At 47.0% G+C, this 21,505-nt stretch overlaps 1 protein-coding gene across 6 annotated transcripts in view; it reads right to left on the reverse strand.

The window, feature by feature from the left end:
- Positions 1-21,505, reverse strand: part of LOC116847115 (loricrin) — a 233,164-nt gene that overhangs the window by 14,054 nt on the left and 197,605 nt on the right. For all 6 annotated transcript variants that reach the window (XM_032821767.1, XM_032821766.1, XM_032821765.1 and 3 more), the window contains one exon: positions 3,101-3,357. In XM_032821767.1, the coding sequence (XP_032677658.1) occupies positions 3,101-3,357 (257 nt within the window). The remainder of the gene's footprint in view (positions 1-3,100; positions 3,358-21,505) is intronic.

Consider the following 21,505-nt stretch of genomic DNA (forward strand, 5'->3'; position numbering starts at 1 on the left):
TTTTTTTTTTTTTTTTTTTTTTTTTTCCAAACGGCTCCGCGGCCGAAGCGTTTCATTAAATTTGAGCACTTGCGGCCGGCTTTAACGCGCGACGCTCGGTCGATTTTTACGTTCCGTCCGACGCTCGGCGCGGATACGTCGGACGCGCTTCGCTCGTTGAAATTCCAGACAGTTAGGCGGAGGAGGAGGAGGATGAGGATGATGAAGAGGAGGAAGAGATATATACGTACGCGTACACGTACGTACACGTCGATGATCTCCCCGGAGGATAGGGAGGCTAATGTGTCGTCCGGGCCGCGAGATAGAAGCCGCCTGTGGTCTGTGAAGTTTATAATCTAATACGTACACCCCTCCGCGCGCGCTCGCTCGCAAAACATTGAGTGCTCTCGCCGCGGACGCGACCGCTTTTGCGGCCGCGTATCGCCGCTCTCATAATCCGATTATATTGAATTACCCGTGTACCCATCGGCGCCGGTCCGCTCTCCGCGTAGTACACACGAATCGATATATCTACGCCGCGAAACGCGCGCGCTCGCGGAATTTTGATCGCGCTTACGCGCGCGGTTTTCCTCGCCGCGTGTTTTCGCCGTTCGCGAGCGACTCCACGCTCACTCACACACGCGTGTGTACGCATGTGTATCGCACACGTATACGCGGAATGGAGTTACGCGGATGTTCCGCGGCATCACGACCATCGAGTCAGGGAGAATTCACACCTTGGCGGAAAAGCAGCAAACAGAAAAGGCAGAAGCCAGTCAGAACTCGCGCTAGAAAAGCGGAAACCAGCAGACCGACCACCAGCACGAGTTCTGATTGGTTTCTGCTTTTCTGCTTCCTGCTTCTTCGCCAAAGTGTGAATGCGCCCTTAGTCTAATCGCCGATGACGCGCGACGACGGTGAGTTTGATCGCGAGTGGAATATTATCGCGTGCGGCACTTGTTTCGCACCTCGCAAGCGACGGGCCCGTCGAGATCCCGCGGTCGGGTCGCCACGAGAGAGAGAGCTCTTCTCCTCTCGCCGAAACGCGCCGGCCGCGTTGTCGGTCGCGTGGCCGCAGCACGTGTCAAGAATATTTCGGGCCGCGTTATTCACGCAATGACAGCAGAATGAATCGCAGCACGTGCTGGCCGACGTTTGACTGATAACCTTGCTGTGTGTGTAGCTAATCTTGGTTCGCTCGGGGTAACGTGCGACTGCGATCTCTCTCGCAAATGAGGACGGCCAGAGTCGCCGGAGAACGCCCGGCTTCTGAACGTTTATTGCTCTCCGATATGCGAAATTCTTACGCTGAGCTATTCATACGTGTGTGAGTGTGTGCTCCACTTTTACACTGTCCACTTAATCGTACGCAAGAACCCTTTGAGTGCCGTCTTTCTAATGAGGTTTCCAAAAGTATCTAATTTCATCTATAGATTCTTCTTATGCTATGACCTCAAGTTTCTTTGGTTCTCTCTAAAACCAAAAGGAAAATAATAGTAGTAACTACAGTCTTTATTGACAGGATAAACCCTTTCACAATATCACACAATTTTTCCAAGAAAAGAATATTGACAGACGGACAAGCGTTACAATTTGTGTACAAATGAATACTTTTTGACGCATTAGTAAAGAGAAATATATCAGAAAACAGAGATATAAATCAGACAGAAATCAGAGATATAAATCAGAAATATATCAGGAAATAAATGAGGTTTAAAATTGTTGGACAGCGGACAACAAGAAAAATAATAACTCTTATTTGCCCTTTATCCCTCTACCACAATTTGGCACAAATTTAACGTAGAAGAATACCTTTAAATGTTCTAATATCCGAAAAAAGAATTTTAGTTGCGTGATGCTATCTTCTGTAGTTCCATATTCTGAATGAAACTTTTACCAAAAGAGTACTATTTTCTAACAAGAAAACATTTTATTATGCTTAGAATATTTTTCTTTTGGTTTTAGAAGAATCCTCTTGAGTTTTCTGCAAAAGGACGAGATTACACTTTTATTTCTGCGTAAATAATTCTACTAAAAATGATGGAGGAAATTAGACCTTTCAGAAAAAACATATAAAGAATAACACATAGCAACATTATTGTTTCTCTTAACGATGAAAACATTGCGACAATTACCGCAACTTATACGATCAGTTGACTGAAGCTGACTGACATGCTTTTCGAAATCTCGAAAGCCCTGTCGCGCTCATAGTATTTTCGTCTGTCTTATGAGGAGCTCGATCGCACTCCCCGGCACTCAAAGGGTTAATTGCACGATGCCATTATAAGAAACCGCGTCTATTTTGTATTTCGCATGCAGGAGCCGCGCGAATAGTCAGCTCTAACGAGATACACGTCTGTCATTAAGTCTGTAATCGAATGAACTCCTCTTCTCCCCTCCCGCTCCCATTCTGCCTGTGCATGTCTGTCTCAATAGACGTTACAATCGAGCGGAGCATAATTCGCGGGTCTTTGTCCCGCGACGAAATAAGCCGACGAAAATTCGGGATCCCCGGGAACGAGACAATGAGCGCGCACAAATTGACTCTGACGGTTCTCGCGACGTCACCGCGGTATTAACGTCTGAGTTTTCGTGAAATTGTTCAACTTCTCCATTGTGTTGGTTCCCTCCCCGCCTGTATAAGACTTAGCTCGTGCCGATTTGCTGGGCCGTGACGGCGATGCAAATGTTGTCGTATTTCTTACTTGGAACTTACATCGCGTCGCTAACTCTCATAAACGATGGAGTTACCGTGGCGTGGCACGATTCCTATTTGTACCGACAATTATACCATCTCAACTATCGGAACGTTACGTGAAAGCGCGCCGCTATTCAATTTATACGCCCGCGTTATTAATAACGCTTCTTCCTCGTGACGCTCGCTTTCGTGCCGCCGCCGCCGCCGCCGCCGCCGCCGCCGCTTCGCTTGCCGCGATTTCTGCAAGTCCGCAAGCTGCAATCGGATATTTCAACTAATGCGATCCTTGCTATCGATAATGAGCATCGAATTCAGTATTGAATGATGTTACAGAATGACAGAGCGAACGGAGGATGCGCGATGTGAACGGTGCGGCGGGGGTCAGCGACACGAGTAAGCCGCGCTCTGCTCGGTGTGACTCACCGTCATCGCCGCGTTTCCTCTTGATGCTGTTGCCATTGGGATCCTGATGGTGCACCGGGATGCCCAGGATGCCACTGATGCTGTAGGCGTTGGGAGCGGTGGCAGCGGGATGGCCTGCCGCCGTCGCAGGTGCATGTGCTATCACCGACACGGAACCGCCCGATCCGGGCTGACCTTGCTGCTGACCTTGCTGCTGCTGCGCCTGCTGTTGCTGATGCGCGTGCTTCGCCTTCTCCGCCGCCTTGTTCCTCACGATCCTGCGAACAATAGGTCAGGCACCGTGTAGCAAAATCGCCGCGTCACTGAAACGTCTTCTATCTCTCGCGCTCTCCCTCTCTCTCTCTCTCTCTTTCGCTCTACTCTCTCTCGCTCTATCTATCTCCTCGCGCTCTCTCTTTTCCTGAAGTTAAAAATCCCGAGGAGATCACGCCGGCCGGTAATAAATCGCGACGGCGTTCTGCCGATTCGGATCTCATTGAAAACGCTTTCGGCGTAGCCGCGCCGCAGATGCATCTGCCGCGCGCTCTGCGTATCTATTAATATACAGTGACTTCATAGCGCAACAATGGAGTGGCACAAAGTACCGATTGTTAATTCCAGGTCCGTCGGGCGCGGAGCGGTGCGCGTTCGAGATCGATGATGAGGCCTGGCATTGTTACGAGACAAGATCTTCCTGTTGAGCGCGCGCTGCGCCGCGCGGGGCTCTCTCGGGCTTGACTTTTCGAGCGGTGATAAACGGAGATCGGAGATACCGATCGATCAGCCGCGGATTACACGACCGCTAATTCGGTTTGCGTGGGCCGTCTAATGCGCGAGCGCGGGGTTTCAGGGGTACGTGTAACGCTATAAATCAAGCAACGCGCTCGTTACATCTTATTTTTCGCGGATAAAAATCTGCGTATTAAAGAGATACTCCTCCTCCGGAAACGATCCCCTCCGCGCCTTCCCCCAGCGCCGCTGCCAATGCGGAAGAGGAGGCAGAGCAAGCTGCCTCGACAAAGGCGCAACGATTGCTCATTCCAATTCCATCACGGCCGATCATAAATTCCGACATCGCCGCTCAGAGAGCACACGAACGAGCGAGCGAGCGGCTCGACTCCTCCGAGTCGACGATAACCGGCGGAGCCGCCCTACGCGATACCGATCCGCGAGTCACGGGTTACACGATGATTAATTACGATTACGCGGGTCACTTCGCGCACGATCATTCTCCTCGGGCCCGACGTGTACCTAGATCCACCAACCTGTCTGCCCGCCTGCCTGCCTACCTACATACCTACCAACGACTTATGTACATAGACCGCAGTATATTCTCCACAGAGTAAGTTCGAGTTGAAATTTTGTGTGTGTGATCCCACTTTCAACCTCAATATTCCATTTAACATCTACATTGATCCTGTATCAACGTCTTTAGACTCGATTTAACTTACTAGCTTCGCCAAAAGATCCTCTTTAGAGCCTGCGAGTGGCATTTCGTGTGTTTTCTGACATGTTAGCTGAGTAGAACTTCAATCTCCATATGTACTAAGTATACACTGAACTTTCAGAATATACAGATTTAAGAAAGTTCAGGTGAAAAGTAGGACTGAAATTTCGGGGAGTCGACATTGGCAGCTTGAGACAGAGTGAGAAAGCTGTTTCGGGGTTACCTAGCTTAAAGCGACTTGGCTCTGCTATATTCTTGTGTATATATTTATGTAGCCCAATTTTACAAAATGGCGGCCCTTGACAACTGCTCTAAGCTAGAATGAGAAAGCAATAGTCCCAAAGCAGTTTTCTTGTTCTGCCTCAAATGTCATTGCTAATAACAACTTCGCCTCCTGCTGCAACAGAGATATACAAATATTTGGTTTATGTACACTGTAAGAGAAAAAAATCTGAAAGAATATTTACTCGGCGAGCATTGAATAACATATTTTATTTTTTTTACAATATATTTACCGAAATATAAATTCTTCCATTTAAATAGTGTTAACAGTTGCTTTGATGAAAGAGCTAAAGTTTTAAGAAAATACGCATTTTCTTATTAAAACACATTAGTATGAGCATATATGTGCTCAATATCCACCGAACAAATATTTCTTTACTTAGATATTTTTTCCCTCAGAACCGATTCTTCCAATCTCTTGGTGAGGTGTCCAACAGTTGAGTCGTGTATCTGACTTTGTCTGATTTGAAGGAAAAACAAAGACACAGTTAAACTGGTCGGTCAGCTCGCCAAGAGGTTGGAAAAATCGGCTCACCCTCAGTGTAATTAAATGTCGTCGGTGCCTGTCTACCCGTGCATCGCACGCACACACGTGTGTACGTTCGCGCGTCAGCGCAAAGCAACGACAAGGAGACGACGCGCACGTCGTCCTCCATTGTTCCGCGGACGATGGCCGTCGGCGATCGCCACCTTTTCCTTCGGACGTGGAACGGCGACGTGACTCCGCGGAACCGCGGGGCATCGTATCGCGATCGCATCGCGGAGAGAGTCGCCGTCTCGAGGGGCCCTCAACGCGCGCGCGGTGCACTGCACCTCGGCAACCCCCCCGTTCCTCCGCCCCCGTCGAGAGCACAGGCGTGTGCGCTGTGCGCGCACCGGCTGCTTATTATCCGTGATATATTGCGCGCGCGGTTTCCAATGGTCAGCCGCTCCCCGACGTCGGTATCAATTATCCCGGCGAATATTCACGGCGGCGCGCTGTTAATCTCGCGCGACTCGCCGCGAAGTCGCCGCGGCGCCGACGACCGGGGCGAACTGAATCCCGCCCGCTACGCCCTTTCGGCCTTGGATGGTTTAAACCACCTTCGCCGTGACTTTTTCGCTGTATCACGCGGGGGCACGCGCACCACCACCGTCTTCTCCGTTGCGGTACCCTCGATGGAGCACGTCGCCGAGCGGCCTGATGAAGTCGAGTCCGCGTTTTCCGAGGGGCTCGTAATCCCGGGAATCCTTCCGGCTGCGCCGGCTGGAATCTCTATTCCTCCGGATAATTTATCGATGGCGGCGTTTAAACTTTCTCGCAGATTTGCGGCTTGCCGATCTCGACGGCACCGAGTGGCGTTCCCAAGCCGCAAATTTCGCCGTGGATTAGTTCGAATGGAGGATAACGTTGTCAAAAAAGAAAAAATAAGAAGCAAAATGTGCGATAAGCATTCGGAATCTTCAAAAGATTGCTTTCCGTAATAAAAGTCTTTATCCTTCTGTTTGTTGGAAGCTAAACTAAGTTTATGCGAATTGAACGTCAGGGATTTTTATCTTATTTCTGAATGTTATAACTGTGAGACTTCAATTTCGAGGATACTATAGAGGACAATATAGTGAAATTAGAAACGAATAATGTTCAATTAGCAAACGATTAACAATCACTTTAACTCGAGAATGACAAGGAGTATGAACCTACCCGCGGTATCACGATACCGCGGTAAGCGGTACGTGTTGTTTAATAACATTGGTGACACTGATAGATATATATGGTTCCAAGTCCTCAGTAGTTGAGTTCTTGTTCTTGTTTCTCAAGAGATCATTCCCCTTTTGCCACCTTGTGGACTCCCGCAGATCACAGATAAGTGACTTATATTGATACAACATCAAAACTTTAACACTCATGTAAATCTATTATGATCATTTAGCTATTGTAATTTTTGGCTAATCCTTGATTAATCCAAACGTTAATTAATAGTTAAAATTTTACAAAATGGCGGCCCTTGACAACTGCTCTAAGCTAGAATGAGAAAGCAGCTTTCTTGTTCTGCCTCAAATGTCATCATTGCTAATAACAACTTCGCCTCCTGCTGCAACAGAGATATACGAATATTTGGTCTATGTACACTGTAAGAGAAAAAAATCTGAAAGAATATTTACTCGGCGAGCACTGAATAACATATTTTATTTTTTTTACAATATATTTACCGAAATATAAATTCTTCCATTTAAATAGTGTAAACAGTTACTTTGATGAAAGAGCTAAAGTTTTAAGAAAATACGCATTTTCTTATTAAAACACATTAGTATGAGCATATATGTGCTCAATATCCACCGAACAAATATTTCTTTACTTAGATATTTTTTCCCTCAGAACCGATTTTTCCAATCTCTTGGTGAGGTGTCCAATAGTTGAGTCGAAAATCGAGCGTTGTCATTGTCGAGTTAATTATCAACAGAAACAACTTGCAATATGTGCAGTGATTGTTTTCGATTGTTATTGCTCGAGAAGTTTACTGCCAGTCCACTCGCTCTCCGTTGTGTCGTTCTTTTGGGTATTCATGTGATGACCTCCGCGAGCGAGTAACTATCGGGTGTTTGTCGTTAAGTGGCGAGTAGTTGCTGTACATTCTCGGAGATTTGAAATCATAATTCCCTGACAGATATCACGACTTGGAGTAATCCAGGGACGGGGAGAGGAGAAGGAGCGGAATTACGCGTCGCGTCGCGCACAGTTCCGCGCGATCATCACCAAGCGTCGGGCGTAAACGCAACGGACGTCCCTCTCTTGTTCGACGTTCGTCCTTTTCCGCCTCGTAATGCACTTTGGAGCGCGTCAGGTCAACGATTCCTCGCCCGGCTGGGCCAGTACGTAATGGATCGACATTAAGTCCTTCGTTTCTGCCGTGGATGTGTTTGTGGGCTAGGTAATCGTGGGGGTGCGAGCAACGGCGATCAATCAGATGACACCTGTTGCCCAACCTCCCTCGTTCGTTCGCCACCTTCACCAATTCGCAACAATTAGCAGCGATCCTTATCAAGGTTAGACTCTCTAGGGTGGCCGGGGTACCAACGATCCTAAACCGACGAGTTATCGCGCTTCACACCCCCACACGTGGCGGTCCTACACCTGCGATAAACCGACCGCTGTCGCGATATAGCGACCGGCCCAATTAAGCCGTGATTATCCTCCTCATCGCTCTCTCCCCGCACGCGCGACTACCAACTAATTAACGCGTTTTGTCGCGCGGCTACTGAAATTTCAATAAAAACGAAATTTGGTGAGCATAGAATATACGAAGATTCGATGAAGTGTGTGCTTCGCATGTCTTCCGTGCGCGCCGGTACAACGAGAGAGAAAGAGACAGAGGGCTTTCACGTTGAAAATTGGTATTTACTGGGTTATTAATGTGGCATTCCACAGCTCGAAAGAGACGTTACCGTGTCCGTGTCCGCCATGTAGCCAGCGGCGCGGCGCGTTTATTATTTTTTCCGCGGTGAAACGCGAGCGCGGCATTTCGTGAATGATGAAAATCAGACGCGCGTGGCTTCCGCGAACGTAACGACTCCGTTCGCGTGGTATAATGAGCGTAATCGGCGATCTAATAAATACAACGGCGCTCGAGGAGCGAGAGAAAGAGAGGGAGGGAAGGAGAAGGCCCTTTTGCCGTAACAGGTGCAGATTGTATCGCGAGATACAGATGGTGCGAACCGTTGCGACACGCTGCGCCTCCTCGGCCGCGCCGAATGAACGAGCGGGCTCTCGCGTTAAAATTCAACGCGCGCCCGGTCCTCGGCGCTCTAATTAACGTAATCCTCTATGAGCGCGCTCGTTATCGATGCATTGCTAAATATCGACCGACGGCCGGTCCGGTAATTTTCTATGCCACCGGGTAGCGAGTGAGGCAACTCGCCGGGTGGACTAATCGAGAAGTTGCGCGCGCGTTTGCGCAAGCCGATCGCGATGCATTGCATTACCCCGGCGATGGAGAAATTGATACGACCGGCCGCGAGTCGGGAAAGGGAACGAGAAACGAGTGAATTTTGGTGCCGTTCCGCCCCCCTTCTGAGACCATTCAGAGACCTTTCCATTCTCTTCTCTCGTCGGAATCGAAGACATCGCGGACTGCGCTCGCGACATTCCAAACGTTTGATTTCGCGCAAAATTTCCAGCGCTTTTCGAAAGAGAGAGACGCGTATCGATCGCGCGAGAAACAGGGAGCACCGTTAAGGGCACTGAGAGAGAGTCTTTTATGGGCAGAGCTTGCCGGGAAAATAGAGAAGCGAGTGGATGAGAACGAAGTTCGTACGACGTAACCCCAACATTTTCCTGGCGCTACAGTGTTTCTCCCTTCGTGCTCGATTCTCCCGCTCTTGTTCTTCTCTTTCTTCCCGCTCGGTCTCTCTTTCCTGCTTTCCCCTCTCTCTGTCCCTCCCCCCGCACCGCGCGCTCTCTCTCTCTTTTACCCCCGCTGCTTTCCGGTACTTCATCTAATCATTGAGTGCGCCCTTTCTTCCGTGCTTTCCTCCGTGGCGATTCACGTTGCGATCTGCGGCGCGAGACGATGCGAGCTCGACGCTTCCAACTCAGATTTCCCGACTTGCCTTACTTCTTGTGTACCTGTATAATTAAGCTCTCGCGCTTATAAATAGCGACTAAACGGTACTGTTTACATTACGAGAAGCAAAGTGTGACACCTAGCGACGTGCTAATTGTCTCCATACCAACGCGATACCGGTAATTAGTACGTCACTGTACACAGAAAAATATTATTCTACTGCTAAAAAACAAACGACTAGAGTAAGCGAACCTACTTCGGAACAGCACCTATTTCGAAACACTTTAATTTTTTCCCCTGTATTAGCTATACAGGGGAAAATAATATTAATATAAAGAACATGTTCTTTGTTACATGAAAATAACATGAAAATTTGGTATTATTTGACGATAATACAAGAAAAAAATTAAAGTGTTTTGAAATAGGTGCTGTTTCGAAATAGGTTCGCTTTCTCTATTCGGTTCACTCTTCACACAATTTTCGGAAAAATTTATTATTATATGTTCAAGAGAATTTATTCTCTTTGCAAGAATATTACAAAACTTTATCAAAGAAAAAGTTGTTTTGACTTTATATAGTAAACAAATTGAATTTTTGCTTCAATTTAATATTTTTGTTCAAAACTTTCTAGGATTTAGAATGTATATTTAATTACTTTCATGTTTGTGATGAACTTGTGATAGATTGCGGATATACAGACTTGTGAAATACTTGAAACAAGTAATATTTACTTGAATGTGCGGTATGCATATACTCTTGTTTACACAGAGAAAAAGGACACTTTCTTATTTGGAAAATATCTTTACCTTTAACACATTAATCTTCAAATGAAATTGCATAGCGTTAAACGAAGGTAAGTTACTTGCAATAATATATTTTATATGATTTTTCCAACGAAAAGGAAAACCTGTGTTTTTATTATTAATTTTCATTCATAGAAAGCGCAAAATATTGCATTGAGAATACGATGTTTTCAAATGTGTGTTATGCCTCAGCTTCTCCTGTCCGTTTAAAATTAATATATTTAAATTAACAATATCCTTGTTTCATATATAAAATTTCATATATAAAATTTTTTATTAAACTTTCATATATAATCCTTGTTTCATATATAAAATTATTGTTTTATATATAAACAACGATATATTTCTTTTTGTTGGAAAAATTTTATTTGAATTTAAACAATTATTTGTTAAATCTAATATAAAATGCATTGATGCGTGCAAGTAACTTATCTTCATTTAACACTATGTAATCTGATTTGAAGATTAGCAAGTAAAAAATAAAGATAAGTTTCAAACAAGAACATCCTTTTTCTGCGTATGGAAGCAACACGATTTCATCCAGATAGTCGCCAAAACTCACTGTGGTCTCTCGGCAATCAGACGCAGCAGACTGTTTTTGCGGCTCGAATCTCGAGCGACTCGCGTTCAATAGTCGCGTGTCGTGAACGTTACGTCTCGAGTTTAGCCGCTCGCATTTCGACGCGGATTTGCGAGCTCGCCATCGGGACTCGCAACTCCCGTCGCGGTCGGGAAATCATGTCGGTGGTTTTCGTCCGCACTTGAGAGTGGGGAGCAGAAGGTTGCCGATCCTTCCGGCGAGGAGGACGAGCGAGGGCGAGTGCGAGCGAACGAGGGATTTTCCGCGGACGGCACGAGACCGGCGTTCTCCGTTGCTCTCACTGTTACGACGCCTAAGAGAAGCCGGAGGTGGCGCCTTGGAGGAAGGCTCGGCAGAATTATGAGGGTAGAGCGTGTCGGGGGTGCCACGTGGGAAGAAGCTATGCCTCCCCTGGCGCCGTCAGATCGTTCCCCAACGGCCACTCCTGAACTAAACTGCTCCGCTACCTACCCCGAAGTGCCATCTCCTACTCTGAAGTCGACCTACCCTGCCGTTCGCCTTAAGTATGTGGATGTCGCAGCCGCATGCCGCTTAAATCTCAAGCCCGTACTTAGAAATTTAAGAAGCACGCACGCGAAGAGAGGACTCGTCTACCCGACGCTCGGCTACGACGCCGTGTCTAAAACGCGAGACGGAAGGCGCGGCCGGTGAAGTTACGCAAAAGGAAAGTCGTCCGTTTCCGTTTGTACGCGCGACGCGCCATAACTTCCATGTTTCACTTCGCGCCTTTACGACCGCGCACGAACGTTACCAAAGAAATGCGCGTTTTTCGAACATCGACGAGAGAGTGGACTTCGTCGACGATAATCAAGAACGTCACCGAATGACGAGTCTCTCTCTCTTTCTCTTTTGACTGGAAATTTATCTCATAATTCCTAGCAGGCTGATCCTTAATCAGTTATCTGCACCCAAACAGAAAATAATCTCATCCTTAGTAGGATACTCTTATAAATGGCCTCAAGAAAATTCTTTTCTAAAGCACGAAAAGGAAAATACTCTAAGCACAATATTATTTCTCTTCATTAGGAGAGAAATATTCTGTTAGTAAAAATTTTTGCCTATATTCAAATATGAGATTACTAGTAATAGCATTTTGCAGCTAGAGTTTTTGGCTGCTAGAATATTTTTCTTTTGGTTTCAGAAGAACATTCCTTGAGGCCATACACTTAGAAAAAATACTTGAAAATTCGTTTATGAGATACAAAATTTATCCACAGAAATAAACTTTATTTTACAAAGAAGTAAATTCTATTTCACAGAAATAAAATTTATATTCCACAAATGAATTTTCAAGTATTTTTTTCTCAGTTTAACATAGGAGGATTCCATTAAGGATGATATTATATTTTTTGAATGCATGGTTTGTACAAAATGACGTTATCCTAATCATCAACAAATCTTGATATTAATAAGATCCTGATTGCCACGCTGCATCGCACCCAGTAACATCATCTTGTACAAGCCAGATAGCTGATTGAGGACCCATTGTTTCAACTTCTTGGTAAGCTGCTTAATAGTTAAATCATATGTTTGTCTTTGTCTAATTGAAAGAAAAAACGAAGACAGACACATGATTTCATTGTTAGATAGCTTACCAAGAAGTTGGAACAATCGGCCCTGAGTCCAATGCGATCGGCACAGCTGACGGAATAAATAGTCAGGCTCTGTCGAGCGGAATTTATTTCTAACGAAGCGACAGTAACCACGGGAATATAACGGATGCGTTCGAACGCGTATGAGCATTACACAGGCCGATGACAGGAGTTCCGCGTCCTGCCGCCTCCCGCCTACCGCGGCGAGGAAAATCGTAGGCGGCTACCGGCGAGGAGGAGCGCGCCGAGAGGGAGCACAGAAGCGGGAGATGGGTTCGGGTTCGTGCCACGGCTCTGGAACCACAAACTTTAATGTCGGCATTACTTTTATGCGCGACTTTATGCCAAGTATCCCATCAAATATATGACCCGCACTCCCGCGCGCCCGTCGGGATGAAGAGAGAGAGAGAGAGAGAGAGAGAGAGAGAGAGAGAGAGAGAGGGCGTCCTTCTCCCTATCTCTATCTACCTACCCGATCCTACCGTGCCCTCGGCGACCCCGCGCCCGCGCGCAGCTAAATTATTGCGAATAAAACTTTATACTCAAATTACCTCTACGCCAACTTTATCGCATTTCGCCGGCGCTGGAGCCGTCGCTTCTCCCGCCGCCGCCGTCGCAGCCGGCACCACCACCCTCACACCGTGGCGGCGCGTTCTCCAACCTCCGACGTTTCCCACCGTCGTCGGGGGTTGGTGACTGGGCGGATTTAAATTTTGCTCTCACGAATCGGGGTTAATTCCGTCGGATCGAACACGCGGCCGGCCGTGGTTTTAATCCTTTCGCAAAGAGGTATCCACCAGCTAGTCCAGGTCTCTCCCTCTTAGGCAGCGCGCGCGTGCTCGCGCTCGTCGTTACGAAGCGATGACCCTCAAGGGCATGAGGGGAAGTACGCCGGACCGCCGACGGACGCGGATCTCGATCGCGGCGTGGGCGAGAAGGGGCGATCGATGGTTGTCAATGAGTATCGCTCGTTAGCGGATACACGTGCGTGCGCGCCGCAGACGGCCATCGCGACGGGATTTCCGGATTGTAATGCGAGCGCGAACGATCTGTAATTGTCAATTATCGCGGCGCTCGTTAGGCGTCGGCCGTTATTGATCGTGTAAAGCACCGCTGGATCTCGATCGCGCGCGCACTGATCGCGACGGCAAGAAAGAGTGTTTTATTAACGTGGCGAGCGTGTTTCATTCCCCGCGCCGGTGGTGCCCTTCGCAACCAGTCTTATCGATTGCCGCGCTCATCGAAGCCGCGAAGGTGTACCGCAGAAATTTCTCGCGACGCAAAAATTCACAAGTATAGTTTGTTTATGAACTGGGGAATGGATAAATCTGTTACACGGAAAAAAGTTTAGTTAGATTAACCAGATGTCTCTCTCTCTCCAGTGAAGTATCAACGTACCAGAATTGCGATAAGAAATCTTATTTCTTCCTGAATAGAATTCTGGTATTTTCAACCAGAACTCGTATTTCATTAAATGTTTGGTTGACTTAGGTCTATTTATTCCGTGTAAATTATATTAAACAAAACTCCAATTCTTTTTTGTACACGGAAAAAAAGTTTAGTTAGATTAACCAGATGTCTCTCTCCAGTGAAGTATCAACGCACCAGAATTGCGATAAGAAATCTTATTTCTTCCTGAATAGAATTCTGGTATTTTCAACCAGAACTCATATTTCATTAAATGGTTGATTTAGCTCTATTTTTTCCGTGTAAATTATATTAAACGAAACTCCAATTCTTTTTTGTACACGGAAAAAAAGTTTGGTTAGATTAACCAGATGTCTCTCTCTCTCCAGTGAAGTATCAACGTATCAGAATTGCGATAAGAAATCTTATTTCTTCCTGAATAGAATTCTGGTATTTTCAACCAGAACTCATATTTTACTAAATATTTGGTTGACTTAGCTCTATTTTTTCCGTGTAAATTATATTAAACAAAACTCCAATTCTTTTTTGTACATCATTGTGCAAAAGCATTTCTAATTCTGTGCAACCAATACGATGTAAACTTCGCAGACAACAGTGCTTTGTCGGTAAAATTTTCAAGTACAACATCCCTTTGAAAATTTAGCAACCATCTTGCGTTCGGTTCTGATGCCAGATTCTCGCGTTGTTCGATTATTGCAGAAATTACTTCATATTTTCACAAAATGTAACAATTATGTATTATACGAAATAAGGTCCTATCGACTTTACGTAACGACTTTAGTCGAAATTTCGCGAACAGTTCAACGGACTCGCGCTGAATCGGCGCTGAAGCCCGAATGGAAGTTAAATCGCATGCTCTCTGTCTCTCCTTACTCTTGGTGAATGGCTCGCCATTCTTAACAACGAATGTCGCTACATCTCACCGACGCATCTGCTTCACACGTCGTTTACCGCGCGCGCCGCGCCGACGTACGAAATGTAGGTTTTGGTCCCGAGGCCGAAATTTTCAGCGCCACTTCAATTTCCCGTGAAACTCAACTTACGCCGCTCGCTTCGAGAGCTCGTTCGCGCCCCCTCCCGACACGTTCGGGGGATAATAAAGCGACGTCAATTCGTCCCGGTGACGACAGGATCGGAATGATAGTGCGTGCGCCGCGGTTAAACACGCATTAGGGCGCCTCGCGTTCGCGGCGTTAATGCGGACTTTAAAGTTATTACGGTCCATTATATGGCGCGGCGGATTGCGGGAGATTTCAAGGGGCTTTCGCGAGGATTTAGCGGTCCCGGGGCAGATGCTCCGTTCGTGGCCCACGAATAGCACCAGAACGGAACTCCTCTCTCGTTAACTCCAAGTCGGACGAAGGTTCAGAGGGTGGCGAGAGCCACCGAAGGCGGCGAGAGGGCGAGAGAGCGAAAGCCAGAGAGAGAGAGAGAGAGAGAGAGAGAGAGAGAGAGAGACGGAGCCAGCAGCCAGAATCGTAGAACTGTTCCGCCGAGCTGTAGACACAATACGGGACTCGCTCCACGGCCATTGTACGCCCTTCAGAGCCGCACAATGGCTGGAAAAGGTGTATCCTGATATTCCGCCATCTCTCTCTCACTCTCCCTTACTCTCTCTCTCTCTCTCTCTCTCTCTCTCTCTCTCTCTCTCTCTCTCAGAAGAGAGAGAAGAGGCCGTAATGTACTCCGCACGGGCGCTACCTGGCGCTTCCACACGATACACCACGGTGTGATTCTTAAACAAAGGCAACACCCGCGACGTCGTAGCTCGCATTGCCGAGCAAGTCGTACCTTTGTGGCGCAGCTTCTTCACCGTTCGTTTCGCCAATAAAATTCTGCTTACTTCGCGCCGTCGATTTTACTTTTTGACGCGCGAAAAATTACGGCATAAGATGGCATGGAAGCATTATCCCAAATCGCACGGCAGGATGTCCAATAACTTTCAAGGGGTTCATGTATTTATTTAATGTTTCTTGTAACATCTGTGACTCTCACTCCGAGTCGAAATTTTGTTCCTACATTAAACCCTGAAAATTCTCTCAAGCTTGGAGCACCAATGGAGAAGCCCGAGATACAATATTATACAAGCTATTATCTTACGTGCAAATAGTTATTTGCTTTCGCGTATTTTTATGTTGAAGTTTACAAGACTTATCTCAGAATTATTTAAAATTCGTCTAAAATTTATCTGGATTTTTTTATTTGCATTCAATTCTTTTTAATATTTCAGTGAACAGTGAATAGTGCATTAATCATATAACTCATTTGATTGCAAATAGAGTATATGTGTGACAAGCAAATATTAAATGATCAGTATGGCTAAACAATGCGATTAGTGAGCAAATAAAAATTTCCTTTCTCATAAACTGCTCATTAAAATTGTTTATCAATATTGAAAATTTCGGTAGAATTTGGAGTTTCAAGAGGGGTGAAAAAGAGAGAATTATAAGGGAGTTAAAAATAAAAACAGCAGTGTGTGTATGTATATGTATGCGTAGTAATAATTTCGTGCACTAAGAAATTTATTTGAATCTGACAGCAACGCTTTTAAAGCTTTCAAACGTGTGAAGTGAAAAGTCGTCGTTGGAAAACTCATTATGACGCTTGCGGGATGTTTTGAAAACGTCTTGTTTGTTTAGTATCTCGGTCGTAGAAATTAAGTCCGCGTCAATGACTGACGAGCGATGACGGTTGGCAATTGGTGGGAATGCTTTTTTTTTATTGTTTTGATATTCACACGCTTCGCGTACTTGTCCGCGACCGCGTTATTACGTCTCGAGCCGACGAGCGACGCGCACATCGCGACGTGTTCAGTGATTCGGGCATTATTATATACTTCCGTCGTCTTTTAAAATATTTAGTCGGACTCTCGTCGGTGTCGCGTTAGTTAACACACACGTTCTTCTAATCGAATCGTACCTACACAGAGAGAACGATTTGGTTGAATCAAATAAACGCTTCTTTGGAATAGTCCAAACGAATTTTTCGATTGATCAAAAGTTTTGTTTGAAGCAACAAAAATATTTATTTGCGGCTCAGTTCCAAAGAAATATTTTTGTTGTGTCAACCAAACAATTCGTTCGGACTATTCCAAAGAAACATTTATTTGAATCAATAAATCGTTCTCTCTGTGTACGCGAGTGTCAGTGCCACGAGTGACTATCTCGAGATGGACCACGACGGGTAGCCGGGAGTAAGATGCTGGATGGAGAAGCCAGAACGCGGGCAACGATACATCAGATATTTTTAAGTAAGTTTGATTTTTTTACAGGATGTTTCCGCTTTTAATAGACATCCGACAAAACATACCGAGAAAGAAATGCCGAGTCGAAATTTAGGCTGGTATTCGTAGTTGCTCATCACTTGACAATTAATTACACTTTCACGAGTCTTCGAGTATTCTTCCACTTGTATCTTTATTCATTTCATGCAACAATAATACATTCGTAACAATAATAATAAAATATTACAAAGATTATGACAAAAAAATACCTAATTAGCCAAATAACTGTTTATAAATACGAGCTTGTAATTAATTATACTCTCAATCAAAGATTGTTGTGAATAATTTACAGCTATGAATACCGGCTCTTGTGTGAATCTAGTGTAAGTTTAACGAATGTTTACTTTTGCATCTAATAATGCTGCTTAAGCCGCGTTCTGTCTTGTTTACTTCTATCTTTATTTTGCTTGTTATGTTTTGGTCATTTTTATCATACAGAATCCAAACTTAAATCTCTATCGTGCGTAGCATTATTGGACATGCAATTATCTTTGCCTTTACAGTTCCATCCTCTTACCAGCTCTTTTAAGAGCTTCAAATTTCATTGCCAAGGAAAAGAAGAAATAAGAAAGAATATTACGAGCAAAAAAAGTGTCGTTTTATATTGATTACTTAATATTTGCTCGTCTCACATATTCTATCTGCAGTCAAGTGTATTGCATGATTAATGCAATGATTATTGAAATTAGAGGAAGAAACTGCTGAAACCGAATTAATTAAGAGAAGACGACCTGAGTCGAAATTTTAATCCTACTTTCAGCCTCACTATTCCATTCAACATTTATTTTGACGCTAAAGAAAGAGAAAAGGGAAAATTCGAACATCATCAGAGTCAAAGTAGAAATAAATTTAATCATTAGAATTAAATCTACTTTACTAACTTAGCTCCTACTGCGTTGTAAAATTCAAGATTTGACATGGCGCCAAAATTTCGAGAAGAATTCGGGAAGACACATGTAGAATGTTGAGACGAGCAAACATTAAATCATTCTTGAATGAATAAGCGCTCATAACATCACAAGTAAGACAGTCCGCGCTATATTAATATTTTGTCTCAAGCTTCTTCATCGATCCTGCAAGTTGGACGTAACTTGCATGGAGAAGCGAGAAATTTCGACTCGGTTCTCTCTGCGTTTCTTGCGATGTACGCTGCGTACCCGAAGGTGTCAGGTATACATCAAAACGATACATACAAACGATACATAGCGCGCCATTTCGCGCCACCACATTCTCCGATGGCGCGTCTCAGTCACTTTGATGAAGTGTCCCCTCGTCGCTCGCGCGCCCGGGACGAGTATATTATTATATCTGGGGAAGCGCGGGGCACATTGTCGAGCCGGCAGCTGCCGGTTCTCCGTGTACACAACTATATTAATCGCGGCTGTGACGGTGTCACACGACGACATTACCGTCCCGGTGCGTGCGTGCGTGCGCCTCACGCACGCGAAAGAGCCCGGCGTGTATGCGTGTTTGTTTGCGATGGCGCGCATATCCCGAGCGACAAAAGCCGCGCTCCTAACAATGATACCGGCGAGTCAACAGTCACCGACTCGATCCTCTCTAAGCACAATGTAACACGCGATTTATAATATCCCCCCCCCTCTCTCCCCGGCCCCGCCGCGCGGCAGTCATGGGAAGTCAAGAGGATGGTCCTTCATCCGCTATTATACGCGCAGTGACCGGGAATTCGATTCGCACCCCGAGGCGCATTCCACTCGCGTTTTCGCCGTTCAACCTTCAAACTCGACGACGCGCGAAGGTCGTGAGAGGTCGGGCCGTAAGAGTGAATAATTATCAATCACCCGCGATCGTATTAATCACGCACACGTGCGCGGGCAACGCGAGATCGGGCGGGGGCTGCGGGTCGTGGGAAGTGACACCGTATGATTTCGCTCTTGAGGATCGTTCCCCGGATCGATTACGACTGGCCGTGGCACGGCAATACGCGATTGAACTTCCCCGTGATTATTACTCATCGCCGGTGAGCAATTAATAGCGGAATGTTCGACGGGCTTCATTAACTGCCAATCAATCGGACGATCGAACTGGATATTAAGCGCGGCCCGCTTCCCCGAGTCATCGCGCTGCCAACCGGTAATTCGCGTTTTTCGCCCGTGACATGCGCAAAATCCGTGTTATCACGACAATGTGTCCAAGGAGAAAGAGAAGGGAGGGAGAGATCCGCGGGGATGTCCCGAAGTCTCTCGGCCACTGTCCGGTCGAGCAATTTCGGCGGTACAGTGCTCGAGCAACTTCGGTATTCCAGCTCTCGGCCAGGAACAAAAGGGAGTGAAGCATTATGGGCTGGCAGAGTAGGCGACCATCCGGTTTCATTGCGGTTCCGTCTGTCCTCTGACGTTTCCACGGCAACCTGGATTTCGTGCGTCGCCGTCGCCGCCGTCCTTGCCGTCGTCGTCGTCGTCGTCGTCGTCGTCGCCGTCGTCGTCATTGTCGCCGTCATTGTCGTCGTTCTCGTTGAGCCCCAAAGTCTCTCACAGCGACTCCCTCCGTTCGCGGGGGCGAAGAGGGAGGACCCGTAATTGTAACTTCATTTGGGGCTAATTTCGGCCAGGGGGGTATGATGAAACGCGGTAATAATTGCGTTATCCAGACAAAGGACGGTTATGGATACGCGCCGCCGCTACTGCCGGCGTTTCCAACGTGGAGGCACCATCCCCCGGATCCTCCGCCCACCCCCGAGGGTGCTGCTGCTGCTGCTGCTGCCGGATAATGTAGGAGGGCCTCCTTCCCTTTCGCTCCCGCGCACCGCAAATATGGCTGCTTTAACGAAGCCCGCGACTATGGTGCACCATATTGTTCTCCCTTCAGCCATGTGTGCGCCGCTAGTCTCGCTTAAACACCGACATCCCGTCGCTTTCTCTCTCTCTCTCTCTCTCTCTCTCTCTCTCTCTCTCTCTCTCTCTCTCTCTTCCTCTCTTCCGAATTTTCGATTTTTAGCCTGATTTTCGACGAGCTTGCGCTCAATGCAACGTTTGTTTTCATGATGCGTAGAAAACACGACAACTCTAAAAATCGTAAAGTGATTCGCGACACCTGTCAAAGAGATTGTGGGTGGCCGTGAGCCGACAAGAATGCGAAATGGCGAGCCGATCCCTCCGTCAGAAAGACGGAGGACGCGAGTCGGATGACAAATGCGACGATTTGACGGTTTCCCGGAGGAGACGTGGATCCTCCCGCGGTGCCGGTGGAATGGTAAATAAGGTCGTCGGGGGTAGCCTGGGTGTTATTTATGGGGATGTAATTTAATAACCGAAAGATGAACTGGGAGATACCGGTGACGCGCCGGCCGGAAAGCCGAAAGTGGCATGAAAGTAGCAGCCATCCTATTGGCCGACCCCGCGTGTCTCTCTTTCTGCCTGTCCTCCAAGAGAACTGCCAGCCATATGGCCCCAGGCTGTGCTCCTGCGCCACCACCTCGGCAGATTCCGGGGGTGCGAAATGATATGGAAGTAATGGAGAGAGCAAAGAGGAGCCGGTTGCGCCTCGACGGGAGATTGAGTCGCGCGATAGAAGCGGAGCGCCGCCACCGGCGCGCGTGCACCGGCGCGAGCGATGACAGATTGATACAATTCCGGCGAGATTCGACGCGACAGATTTCCTACCAACTGTTGTCGCCGCGCTGGTCATTACGTCGAATTAAAGCTACGGCCGGAATGCGATTCGATCGCGATGGAGCGCGCGGAGATCCTCGAGAGATCCCTCAAGTCTCTCGTTCATTCTCGTCCTCGCGTCTCGCGAGATGGCCGTCTTCTGGCTTGCCACGTGAGACCGACTCGCCGGGATGTCGAGGCGTCGAAAATTGAAAAATCACGACGAGTACAACGGCGACGGATCAGTGACTGTGAAATTAGCGTCTGCAGAAAGCGAGAAGCTCGAGTCTCCGAGAAAAAGAAAGAAAGAAAGGGATAAAGAGAGAAAGAGAGAGAGAGGTCTCAAAAAGAGTTTCCAACTCATCGTCCGCGCTCGAGCGTCGACTACTAAGCTTTATGGCATCCCGCGAACGGAGGATCCATGACCGGAACAACAGGAAGTAAGGGACGGTTTCTTCCCTTGGCCCTGATATCGACTCCGCCGTAGCTTGTGGCTTCGCTCGCGAGGCCGAGAGGCACGCGAGAGCGTAACATCGGGGGCTGCGTCGAGGAAACGCGAAGAAGGAGGCTGTGAGCCGGGCGTAAAGCTCTCGGGCGAACCTCGCTCCTTATCGATCTGCCCCTGAGACTCCTCCGACCAAGGAGGAAGGAGGGAGGGAGGGAAGGAGAGAGAGAGAGAAAGAGAGAGAGAGAGAAAGGGATCGACACCAAGAGGGCGAGAGAACGAGAGAGCGAGAGAGCGAAAGAGAGAGCGAAAGAGAGAGAAAGAGAAGGAGAGAGAGAGAGAGAGAGAGAGAGAGAGAGAGAGAGAGAGAGAGAGAGAGAGAGAGAGAGAGAG

Source organism: Odontomachus brunneus, unplaced genomic scaffold (genome assembly GCF_010583005.1).
Source record: "Odontomachus brunneus isolate Ranch 3 - 2012 unplaced genomic scaffold, Obru_v1 Obru_scaffold_074, whole genome shotgun sequence".
Classification (NCBI taxonomy): Eukaryota; Metazoa; Arthropoda; class Insecta; order Hymenoptera; family Formicidae; genus Odontomachus; species Odontomachus brunneus.